This window comes from Acipenser ruthenus, unplaced genomic scaffold (assembly GCF_902713425.1).
Source record: "Acipenser ruthenus unplaced genomic scaffold, fAciRut3.2 maternal haplotype, whole genome shotgun sequence".
Classification (NCBI taxonomy): domain Eukaryota; kingdom Metazoa; phylum Chordata; class Actinopteri; order Acipenseriformes; family Acipenseridae; genus Acipenser; species Acipenser ruthenus.
In genome coordinates, this window is record NW_026708155.1 from 30,474 (window position 1) to 43,187 (window position 12,714).

A 12,714-nucleotide genomic window follows, 5' to 3' on the forward strand; every position below is an offset into this window, starting at 1 on the left:
GCAATGATTGTAATAAAGTGTGTCCAGCATAAAACTTTATTTTTTCATTATTTCAGAGGGCTGGATCGCATCAATATCAGGGTTCTAGTGCTGTATATTATAAAGACATTTCAGAGGGCTGGATCGCATCAATATCAGGGTCTAGTGCTGTATATTATAAAGGCATTTCAGAGGGCTAGATCGCATCAATATCAGGGTCTAGTGCTGTATATTATAAAGACATTTCAGAGGGCTGGATCGCATCAATATCAGGGTCTAGTGCTGTATATTATAAAGACATTTCAGAGGGCTGGATCGCATCAATATCAGGGTCTAGTGCTGTATATTATAAAGACATTTCAGAGGGCTGGATCGCATCAATATCAGGGTCTGCTATATAATGTACAGAAGTAAACCCCAGTTCACTACCCCCCCCCCTCACCTCCAGATTGGCTTCACCACGGACCCCCGAATGGCTCGCTCGTCTCCCTACCCCACGGACGTGGCCCGCGTGGTCAACGCGCCCATCTTCCACGTGAACGCAGATGACCCAGAGGCCGTGATGTACGTGTGCAACGTGGCCGCGGAGTGGAGGGCCACGTTTCACAAGGACGTGGTCGTGGATCTGGTGAGCCCCTCGACACCGTCGTCTGGTAGCTGTGTTGTTTGGAGCGGCACAAACCGATTATTCTGATCAAGCTCTCCACAAGGGAGGGTCTCTGGTGTCGATCGGGTTGATTTACCATTCAGAGTGAATTAAGAGACAGCTGCTGGGGTTTGAGTGGATTGCTGATCTCCACAGTCTGAAGAGAAGCAGCGATCATCTCAATCCCCAGCAGCTGTTTCTTAATTCACTCTGAATGGTAAATCAGCCTGATCGACACCAGCGACCCTGAACTGATTCTCAGCAGCTGATTTCTGTGGAGAGCGCCATCTGGATAATCCAATAATTGCTTCATGCAGCTCTGGTGGTGGTGGTTTGTTTGTTTGTTTTGAACACAAGAAAATAGGAAACATTTGCGGACGAGAAAAGGGAGTTCAGCCCATCGAGACTCGCCCCTTCCTGGCTCACCATTTTCTCCTGAAGAGCTACAGGGTCTTCTGATTTTCATTTCAACCGAGCTCTCGGTTCATTAATTGAATTTAATTTCTGTCTTAATTAGTCCAGATTAATTCGTGTCCCAGGTCTGTAGCCACTGATGATGTAAAGACACCTATAAAACCTGCAGGATTGGGGCTCTCCAGGACCAGGGCTGGGGACCCCTGCCATAGGGTCTGCAGCATTTTTTATAAAAAGTGTTGACATATTTTAAAGTTGTTGGTTTTTTTTTTTTTTTTGACCGAAAGAGGATTTCAAAGCATGTTTCAAGAAAGGTTGCTAACAAAAAAAAAATAGACATGCACTCCCCGCTTCCCTCCCAGGTGGGATACAGACGCAACGGCCACAATGAGATGGACGAGCCCATGTTCACCCAGCCCCTGATGTACAAGCAGATCAAGAAGCAGAAACCGGTGCTGCAGAAATACGCAGAGAGACTGACATCCGAGGGAGCTGTGACCCAGCAAGAGTACGAGGTACAGTGACACACACACACACACACACACACACAGAGACTGACATCCGAGGGAGCTGTGACCCAGCAAGAGTACGAGGTACAGTGACACACACACACACACAGAGACTGACATCCGAGGGACCTGTGACCCAGCAAGAGTACGAGGTACAGTGACACACACACACACACACACACACACAATCTCATTCGCACACACTTACACACAAGGCACAGTAACACAACACACCGTACATTGAACCAGCGATTTTTTGACCCATGCCATGAGTGAATAATGTGTCTAAGCAGTTGAGATCATGTTGCTACATGTGTACGCTGCTGTGGTGCAGGCAGCACTGGACACAGTTGTGTGGCTATTCTGTTGATTTTGACCAGGGCAACACTTGGGCGCAGTTGACTAGCTGTCTGTGTCCCTCTTCTGTTTTCAGGAAGAGATTTCGAAGTATGATAAGATCTGCGAGGAGGCGTACGAGAGATCCAAGGATGAGAAGATCATGCATATCAAGCACTGGCTGGACTCGCCCTGGCCCGGTGAGCAACAACATAGACACAGCCGTCTGTCCATCCATCCGTCCGTCCATCCATCCATCCGTCCAACCATCTGTCCATCCATCCATCCGTCCATTCATTCATTCAGCTTTCATCTTCCTATCCATTTGTGTAGTCCTTCATTTATTACTTAATTTGTGCATCCATTCATCCCCCCATCCGTTCATGTATTCATTTGTGCATTTGTTTGTTCCTTCATCCATTCACTTGGTTCTTCATGTCATCCGTCCATCCATTCATTCATTCATTCCTTCATTCATGTGTTCACTATGTTACAGGGAGTCCTATAACTCAGGCACCCCAGGCACTATTCTCTGTCCTGCAGTATTATTGCAGTGTGGAGTAGTGGTTAGGACTCTGGACTCTTGACCGGAGGGTCGTGGGTTCAATCCCAGGTGGGGGACACTGCTGCTGTACCCTTGAGCAAGGTGCTTTACCTAGATTGCTCCAGTAAAAACCCATCTGTATAAATGGGGAATTGTATGTAAAAAATAATGTGTAAAAAATAATGTGATTTCTTGTAACTATTGTAAGTTGCCCTGGATAAGGGCGTCTGCTAAGAAATAAATAAATAATAATAATAATAATAATAATAATAATAATAATAATAATAATAATACAGCATGTGTTCAGTATGCTGGCCCGGGTTTCGCACGCAGAGCTTCACATCACATTGAAATGGATTCCTCCTTCTTTGCTTGAAGAAGTTTCTTATTTGAATTGTAATAGCGAGACGGTCGGTATTAATAGCCGTGCCAGCGATGCAGAACAGTATGTTCGTGTGCGTTTCTCGGTTTTAGAGCTACGTTGTGATTTTGGTTCCAGGTTTTTTCACCCTGGATGGCCAGCCCAAGAGCATGAGCTGCCCCCACACGGGGCTGAGCGAGGAGGACCTGACTCACATCGGAGAGGTGGCCAGCTCTGTGCCTGTGGAGGACTTCACCGTTCACGGAGGTGACCAACGCAAACCACCACCCTCTCTGTGTCTGTGTCTTCCCCTCTCTCTCTCTCTCTCTCTCTCTCTCTCTCTCTCTCTCTCTCTCTCTCTCTCTCTCTCTCTCTCCTCCTCCGTCTCTGTTTCTCTGCTTGTCTATTGTTGAGAACCTCATGTTGAGAACCTCACCCTTCACTTGTATTGTTTGTGGAGGGAGGGGGGGTCTCGTCTGTAAACCTGCTCTGGTATTCTGTGTGTGGGTGTGTGGCTCTCGTCTGTAACCCTGCTCTGGTATTGTCTGTGTGTGTGGGAGGGGGGGGGGGGGGAGGGGGGTCTCGTCTGTAACCCTGCTCTGGTATTGTGGGGGTGTGTGTGTGCGCGTGTGTGTGGGGGTCTGTCGTCTGTAACCCTGCTCTGGTATTGTGTGTGTGTTTGTGTGGGGGGGGTCTGTTGTCTGTAACCCTGCTCTGGTAGTGTGTGGGGGGAGGGGGTCTCTCGTCTGTAACCCTGCTCTGGTGCTCTGTGTGTGGCTCTCGTCTGTAACCCTGCTCTGGTATTGTGTGGGTGTGTGCGTATGTGTGTGGGGGGGGGATCTCTCGTCTGTAACCCTGCTCTGGTGCTCTGTGTGGGGGTCTGTGTGTGGCTGTCGTCTATAACCCTGCTCTGGTAGTGTGTGGGGGGAGGGGGTCTCTCGTCTGTAACCCTGCTCTGGTGCTCTGTGTGTGGCTCTCGTCTGTAACCCTGCTCTGGTGCTCTGTGTGTGGCTCTCGTCTGTAACCCTGCTCTGGTATTGTGTGGGTGTGTGCGTATGTGTGTGGGGGGGGGGATCTCTCGTCTGTAACCCTGCTCTGGTGCTCTGTGTGGGGGTCTGTCGTCTATAACCCTGCTCTGGTGCTCTGTGTGTGGCTCTCGTCTGTAACCCTGCTCTGGTGCTCTGTGTGTGGCTCTCGTCTGTAACCCTGCTCTGGTATTGTGTGGGTGTGTGCGTATGTGTGTGGGGGGGGGGATCTCTCGTCTGTAACCCTGCTCTGGTGCTCTGTGTGGGGGTCTGTGTGTGGCTCTAATCTTTAACCCTGCTCTGGTATTGTGTGGGTGTGTGCGTATGTGTGTGGGGGGGGGATCTCTTGTCTGTAACCCTGCTCTGGTGCTCTGTGTGTCTGCAGGTCTGAAGCGGATCCTGAAGAGCCGTGCAGACATGATAAAGTCCCGCACGGTGGACTGGGCGCTGGGGGAGTACATGGCTTTCGGCTCCCTGCTGAAGGAGGGGATCAACGTGCGGCTCAGTGGGCAGGACGTGGAGAGAGGCACCTTCAGGTGGGGGGGGGGGGGGGGGTCATGTTTTAAAAGTGTTAACGGTTGAACCTATAGATACATTTTATTTTTAATGCAAACCTGACAAATACAGAGCAAGATCCAGACAAGCCCCTGCTCAGGTCTGTCCTGCTAAGCGAAGCCTATGATCTACCCGCTCTGCACGGGGGGGGGGGGGTCGTGCGTACAGTGCATGTCCTGTTCCGTGTCTTCAAAAAGACTTCTATCTCAACATTCTTTGTCATTTAATTTCTCTAATAGTATTTCTAAACTTAACTATTGAGTTGTTTTGTTTTTTTCCTGGAGATATGGATGATTTAACGCTTTTTTTTTCTATCTCTCCTCTCCTCTCCTTCACCCCTCCCTTTCTGTCTCTCCTTCCCTCCTTCTCTCTCTCTCTCTCTCCCTCCTCAGCCATCGTCACCATGTGCTGCATGATCAGAATGTGGATAAGAGGACCTGCATCCCCATGAACCACCTCTGGCCCAACCAGGCCCCCTACACTGTGTGCAACAGCTCCCTGTCTGAGTACGGAGTGCTGGGTGAGTCCCTAACCCTAACCCTAACACTGTGTGCAACAGCTCCCTGTCTGAGTACGGAGTGCTGGGTGAGTCCCTAACCCTAACCCTAACACTGTGTGCAGCAGCTCCCTGTCTGAGTACGGCATGCTGGGTGACTCCCTAACCCTAACACTGTGTGCAGCAGCTCCCTGTCTGAGTACGGCATGCTGGGTGACTCCCTAACCCTAACACTGTGTGCAGCAGCTCCCTGTCTGAGTACGGAGTGCTGGGTGAGTCCCTAACCCTAACCCTGTGTGCAGCAGCTCCCTGACCTATACACACTGTGTCTAATCAAGCTGGTGTTAAAACCTGAAGGAATGGGTGAAACTGCTCTGCAATAGGAGTTTATTTCAATCCCTGTTGTAAACGTTCTAGGTGTATTTCCTGCGCACGCAGGGCTGTGATACAAAGGGTGCAAGAAAAGAGAAGGCACACTCTCGGTTTGTTATAATTATTACTACCGCTGTTATTTATTGCTGTTTCTCTCTCTCTCTCTCTCTCTCTCTCTTTCTCCCTCCCCCTCTCTATGTTCAGGGTTCGAGCTGGGCTTCGCCATGGCCAGTCCCAATGCGCTGGTTCTGTGGGAAGCTCAGTTTGGGGATTTCAACAACACAGCCCAGGGAATCATCGACCAGTTCATCTCCCCGGGCCAGGCCAAGTGGGTCCGGCAGAACGGCATTGTGCTGCTCCTGCCCCACGGCATGGAGGGCATGGTAAGAGACCGAGCCACTGCATTGCACACAGTGACACCCACAGCCACTCTCAACCATTGCACACAGTGACCCCCACAGCCACTCTCAACCATTGCACACAGTGACACCCACAACCTCTCAACCATTGCACACAGTGACACCCACAATCACTCAACCATTGCACACAGTGACACCCACAGCCACTCTCAACCACTGCACACAGTGACCCCCACAGCCACTCTCAACCACTGCACACAGTGACCCCCACAGCCACTCTCAACCACTGCACACAGTGACCCCACAGCCACTCTTAACCATTGCACACAGTGACCCCCACAGCCACTCTCAACCATTGCACACAGTGACCCCCACAGCCACTCTCAACCATTGTAGTACGGGGGGGTGAGGGGGGGGTGAGAAACGAGTCAATTGAAGCTACTAGCTATACTGTGTAGACGTTGCCTGAATTGGTGCACGATCTTCTACTGGTAAAGATGCGATTGTGAGTGACTGAACCATTTCTATTTATTTAACCAGGAGATTAACCCACTGAGGTCGAGGTCTTGGAAAACAATAAAAAAAGACGATTTACAATGTGTGAAAAAAAACAAAAAAAAAAAACAATCGTGAAGTATAAACAACACACAATAAAAACTTGTGTGGTTCAAACTTTACAGAGTTTACAGAGATCAATAAGGCGTGTGTTTGTGAAGGGCTGCAGGAGAAGCATTGGCAGGAGGTTCAGGGAAAGAAAGATGATCAAATTCCATCTTCACACTGATGAAAACAGTTCCACGTCTTCGGGGGGGGGGGGGTCGATGTGCAAAAGAGAATTCTCCCGTTGTGCGTTCGAACCCTCAGAGCAGCAAAATATTACTGATTGATTGATTTGATTGATTGATTGATGGATTGATTGATTTCTCCAGGGCCCCGAACACTCCTCCGCTCGGCCGGAGCGCTTCCTGCAGATGTGCAACGATGACTCGGACATGTTCCCGGTGAGTGAAGCTCAGCACGGATACCAAGAATCATCCCGCTTTCAGAGCTACGGGAAGAGGAGGAGTCCCTCGTGGTTTATTTGTTCTGTTTTGATTGAAGATTTTGCGGTCTCTGCAGTAGGAGTCGTATTCCCATCCCTGTTTTTATAGCACTCACAGGACACTAACTGATAACAGGCAGGAAGACCGCAGACCTTGGTTAGCCTTTCTTCGTGTGGCTTGTATCGATGTCATATTAAAGCCTGGAATGGAGGTTGCAATAGGAGTCTTATTACCATGCCTGATGTAAACTTGATAGGGCTGTCCGATGGGTGTCTTCTGCACTGTACTGTATGTAGCTTATTGAGCTGTCAGTGACTCTGCAGCAGCAGCAGTTGTTGATGAAGCATAGTTCACCCCCTAGTCTCTAAGTCGCTGTGGATAAAAGCGTCTGCTGAATGTCTAATTAATGATGTATCTTAAGTGTTCTGTGGCTAACTCCTGTTCTGTATATGAGTCTCCATTTGTTTGTTTTTTTATAGAAAATCACGGATGATTTTGCAGTGCGCCAGCTGTACGACTGTAACTGGATCGTGGTGAACTGCTCCACCCCAGCCAACTACTTCCATGTGCTGAGACGCCAGATCCTGCAGCCCTTCAGGAAGCCTGTGAGTGCCGGCGGCCCTGCCTCGCACATTTTATTGGGCGGTTTCTGTTTTATAATGCTTTTTGTTATTTTTTTTTCTTTTCAACGTTTTGGCAGGGCCCTTAGAGTTCACACAAACTGTTTTAAAACTTCTAAATATGTAATAAAAAAGTCATGACAAGTGGATTAGATATATCTAACTGCTAGTCGTAGACAGACATGCCACTGCTTAACAAAATATATATATATATATATATATATAATGTATATATCTTTGTTATAAACTTACAGGACTAATTCATGCTGTTTGTAAGTTCACGAGTACAGCTCTGGCCAAAAGCATTGCATCCCATATAGAATGAACTGATTCTGCTTCATGAAGTCGAATGAAACCTGCTGGATAATGTTACGTTCACATATTGAACTGCACACCGCTTTGCAGTTTTCCCATATACTAAACAGAAAACTGACAAAAATGTGACATTTCGAAATCTAACATGAAATGCTACTGTACTACTACTGTGGCTTCCGGTAGACTCTCTTTTTTTTTTCATTTTGCGATTTATCAGTTTGTAGTTTATCTTTGATTTACATGATGTTAAATAAAAGATCTAAATTGTGTCATGTAATTATTATTTTTTCAATCCTAAAATTCTAGGGGATGTTAAACTTTTGGCCCAGCTGTGTGCACACAGCAACATTATTAGTGGAGCTGCTGCCAATAGTTTCCAATGGGGGGCGTGACTTCACTAAATTTCTGGAAGTGTCTTTACATAGTTTTTCTTTTCCAGCTCATCATCTTCACACCCAAGTCTCTGCTTCGTCACCCTGAAGCCAAGTCCAGCTTCAACGACATGAACTCAGGTGAGCCGCACGACCTCCATCACCGCCAGCAGGGATGCGAGTAAGACTCCCGCTGCACAGCAGTGTGATCCATTCCTGGTTTCACTAGGAGTTTAATAGTCAGACACACCTGAGCTTGTTACCTAGACACACTGGGGCTGATCAAGCTGCTAGTAAAACTTAACCTATTGCACTAATATGTCACTGTAGATGTTGGAAAACATGAAACAAGTATTGAATAGCAGTTTGCTACGCATGACCAATGACGGCTGTATTCATGTTATTTTTCTGAAAAGTGATTTAACATTGGATAGAAAAAACTGTTAGTTCCAAAAATGCAAGCACTGCTGTGATAGATGAAGGCTGCAATATGGTAGAGAAGTTAAGATTATTTTGTGTCAAAGCAAATGGCTGGCCAGCAGCACACGGCTGTATAAACAAGTCCTTTGATCTCCAGCCCTGACATGAAAGAAGTTTGCTCTTCGGGAGTCCACTGGGGTATAAAACTAGTTAACAGGTTTTTGCTTAGAAAATACAGCTGGTTTATGACGGGGTCATAAAGCTAATTTTCAAGGGGACCAAAGAGCCAGGCTCTAAGACTTCAGAGAGATCCAAAGAGATAGTGCCACTGAGATCAAAGGGTCTAGAGATAGGAACAAGGAAGATGACAAAAAACAGATGTATGGACCTTTGGGGCACTAGGGTCTGAAGACTGCACTGAGTTCAGAGATCTTCACACTAGATCACACACACACACACACACACACACATAATGATAATGAGTTGTACCTTTTCTATTGGTTAAGTGTCAGAGAAAGAGGAGGAGAGAGACACCTATGCAGAAGGGTATTTAATGTCATGCAACAATTGTAAGAACGAGTATTCTGTGTCCTGTACCTGGGACCAGACTCCCTGCATATTTCAATAAACCTAACAACTGACTGAAGAAAATGACTCTGTGCAGTTTCTTGAATCTACTTACTCACCATCCTCTTTTTTTAAGTTACATCAGTAGATATAACGATAACTTGCTGTGATCCTAACTGGCTGCATCCTAGTTCATATTTTATTCTAGTAGTATTATTATTATTTGCACTCAGTGTAAACTACACTGTGTTTAAATATGAAGCTTGCATTGTAACCCTGTACTGCCCTGTAACACCTGTGAGTCACCTTGGATAAAGACGTCTGCCTGATCAATAATAATAATAATAATAATAATAATGTTTGTTTGTTTGTTTCTCCACAGGGACTGACTTCCTGCGGCTGATTCCGGACGTCAGCGCGGAGTCGCGGAGCGCGGCCTCGGTGAAGCGGCTTGTGTTCTGCACCGGGAAGGTTTACTATGAGCTGAATCGCGAGCGAACGGCCCGTGGCATGGAGGCCGACGTCGCCATCGCCAGGATCGAGCAGGTCGGTGCAGCCGCGGCGCTGAGGCAGAGCTGCACCAGCCCGTTATTCCATTCATTGATTGGTTTATTATGCAACTGTCATGTGTTATGCATGGTTTGTTACTGTATATCATGTATGATGTATTTCTCTGTATTTAAAGTATTATGGATTTTCTTGTTATTACTGCATCTTGTAAAGCGCTTTGTGATGGTGGTCCACTATGAAAGGCACTATATAAAATAGATTGATTGATTGATTGATCGGATCACTCTGTGTGATTGATTGATAGTGACTGTGTGACTGCAGTAGTGACTGTGTCTGCAGTAGTGACTGTGCATGCTGTGTGCAGTAGTGACTGTGTGTCTGCAGTACTGACTGTTTGCTTGCGGTTTGCAGTAGTGACTGTGTCTGCAGTAGTGACGTGTGTCTGCAGTAGTGACGTGTGTCTGCAGTAGTGAGGTGTGTCTGCAGTAGTGACTGTGTTTGCTTGCTGTCTGCAGTAGTGACTGTGTGTCTGCAGTACTGACTGTGTCTGCAGTAGTGACTGTGTTTGCTTGCTGTCTGCAGTAGTGACTGTGTGTCTGCAGTACTGACTGTGTTTGCTTGTGGTTTGCAGTAGTGACTGTGTCTGCAGTAGTGACGTGTGTCTGCAGTAGTGAGGTGTGTCTGCAGTAGTGACTGTGTTTGCTTGCTGTCTGCAGTAGTGACTGTGTGTCTGCAGTACTGACTGTGTCTGCAGTAGTGACTGCGTTTGCTTGCTGTCTGCAGTAGTGACTGTGTGTCTGCAGTACTGACTGTGTCTGCAGTAGTGACTGCGTTTGCTTGCTGTCTGCAGTAGTGACTGTGTGTGCTTGCTGTTTTGCAGCTGTCTCCCTTCCCCTTCGATCTGGTGAAGGCGGAGGTTGAGCGCTTCCCCAATGCAGAGCTGGTGTGGTGCCAGGAGGAGCACAAGAACCAGGGATACTATGACTACGTGAAGCCGCGCATCCGGACCACCATCAACCGCGAGCGGCCCGTCTGGTAACTCCACCCTGCTTTCTCATTCCCCTCCTCCTCCTCCTCCTCCTGCTGCTATTGGTGGGGGTTGTATTGGTATTGCTAGCATCATTGCGATTAGTGTTATAATTTTTTTTTTTTTACTGTGTTAGTATTAACTGTTTCAAAAAGACGCAAAAAACAGGTCTCTAGCCGAGAAAACCATTCAATGGCCGAGTGAGACCGATAGGAGCTGAGAAGCCGAAAAAAAATAAAAATAAAGGGCGTATCTCATGAATACTGATAGACCCGACACCACATAGATAAGACGGACATAAACAAACAAGATAGCTGCTTCCGCATCCAGCTCACATTTACAGAGCTTTTTTTAGATGTTATAGTAATAAAATAACGACTTGGATCGCATTATTGAGGAGTTTGGTGATAAAACGAGTGATCAAGAGATGATTGATCGGTATGTACTATTATTAAGAGGCATTTGAAAAATATAGCAAACGGGGTGGGGCGGGGCTGGAGATGCAGTACTGAGTGTCCTGTTGATATGCAGAGCCTTTTAAACCTGTTTTACTGTGAAAAAAATACTTTTAAACAGCGCGTCTAAAATAAACTGCGCGTGTGAAAATAAATTGGACCTGACGCGCCTGAGACGTGCTGAATAAAAGGACCGCTAAGGGTTATATCATTTTGTTATTACTTACACCTCTCTCCCTTCTCGCTCTCCTCTCTCGTTTCGTCCTCAGGTATGCAGGTCGTGACCCCGCCGCGGCCCCTGCCACCGGTAACAAACACACTCACCTGCAGGAGCTGAAGCGCTTTCTGGACACAACCTTCAACATGGAGGCCTTCAAGGGGCTGTCCTAGAGGGGTTCCCCCTCCCCCTCCCCCATACTGTCCACGCTCAGTCTTCAACGTGGGGGCCTTCGAGGGGGCCCCCCCCCACACACACTCTCCACACTCTGCAAACTCGCCTCCACTGCTCCTGTCAGCCTGTCCATCCGCCCAGAAAAAATAAAACTGCAAACGAAGACCTAAGGTGTGATTTGAAGCTCTTGGAGCTTCGGTTTCGTTCCCCTCGACAGTGTCTGCTGCCTCTAGAGCCTACGGGACATCAGCACTGTAGTCTGTGCATGCTACTGACTTCTCACATCCTGCTCGTGAATCATCTGTATTAATATTATTGATATTATTGTTTTGTTTGCTTTCTTTTCAAAAACAAAATTTATATTACGATGGGATAGAATTAAAAGAAATTTAAAAACGCATGAAAAAAAACCCAAAGAAAATATGACAGATGGATAAGACTTTTTTCGCAAATCAATCAGTCATTAAAATCTACCAATGCAGAATTAAAAAACAATACATTAAAAAATAAATCATGTGAAGGTTAGAACGAACAGACCGGCCACTGGGCAGGCAGAGGTGTCTCCTGCTGCCTCTCCTTCCACGACCTGAAACGCATCGTTTTCATGACGGAAGATCATGCATTTACACACACAGAGTACACGTGAGCTGTTAACAGGCAAATCTAGCTATCTATCTATATCTATCGATTGGATAGAGAGAGAGCTGTCTATATATAGATGGATATAGAGAGATATATCTATATTTCGGAGTGCAGTTTGTACATTTTGTGAATTAGGGAATTTTTTATTCGAGTGCAAAATAGAAAACTCGTACAAAAAAACAGAACAGAAAATAAAAAGTAAAAAGTAGAAGTTGAGTTGACAGGATTTGTAGCGAGGGCCTGGATTGAAATCCGTGCAGCACGGCTGCCATGGAGCAGAAGAGGAAAAATGAACCGGCGCTTTCAAAACAAAGGAAAAATAAACAGAGGTTTTCGAATCTGTAAGAGCTGTGCCGTTGCCTGCATGCTTAAAGACGGCTTTGATTTGAGGTCTGGGTTACAGAGCGGTTCACAGCGTGTGTTTATCACCGGTACAGCTCTGTGTGTCTGTCCTCAGTGTCGCCCCTGTGCCAAACCCAAGAGAAACTAAACAGGGCGGCTTTAAAGGAAAACAAAAGATATCAAATAATCACCACTCGTGTTATGAAAAGATCTCTCTGGGATAAAAGCTGATTTTATTTATTTTCATATATAAGTGATTTAAAGGTGTTTTTTTTGGGTTTTTTTTTAATTGTAATTCTTTTTCCTTTTTTTTTTTTTTTTGTGTTGCTTCATTCAATAAAGGCATTATCTTCTCCACCGGCATCCGTGTGAATTTGTCTTGCGTTACTGTCGATATTGTATACCAATAATTAGC

At 46.5% G+C, this 12,714-nt stretch overlaps 1 protein-coding gene across 4 annotated transcripts in view; it reads left to right on the top strand.

Annotated features, from left to right (window-relative positions):
- LOC117397744 (2-oxoglutarate dehydrogenase complex component E1) overlaps positions 1 to 12,656 on the top strand; it is a gene marked incomplete at its 5' end in the record, with an annotated part of 34,452 nt that extends 21,796 nt beyond the window's left edge. For all 4 annotated transcript variants that reach the window (XM_059020102.1, XM_059020101.1, XM_059020099.1 and 1 more), the window contains 13 exon segments: positions 428 to 607; positions 1,402 to 1,554; positions 1,982 to 2,084; positions 2,928 to 3,056; positions 4,200 to 4,350; positions 4,762 to 4,889; positions 5,442 to 5,620; positions 6,526 to 6,597; positions 7,119 to 7,244; positions 8,014 to 8,086; positions 9,315 to 9,478; positions 10,323 to 10,477; positions 11,194 to 12,656. In XM_059020102.1, the coding sequence (XP_058876085.1) occupies positions 428 to 607; positions 1,402 to 1,554; positions 1,982 to 2,084; positions 2,928 to 3,056; positions 4,200 to 4,350; positions 4,762 to 4,889; positions 5,442 to 5,620; positions 6,526 to 6,597; positions 7,119 to 7,244; positions 8,014 to 8,086; positions 9,315 to 9,478; positions 10,323 to 10,477; positions 11,194 to 11,314 (1,734 nt within the window).
- Positions 12,657 to 12,714: the final 58 nt, after the last annotated feature.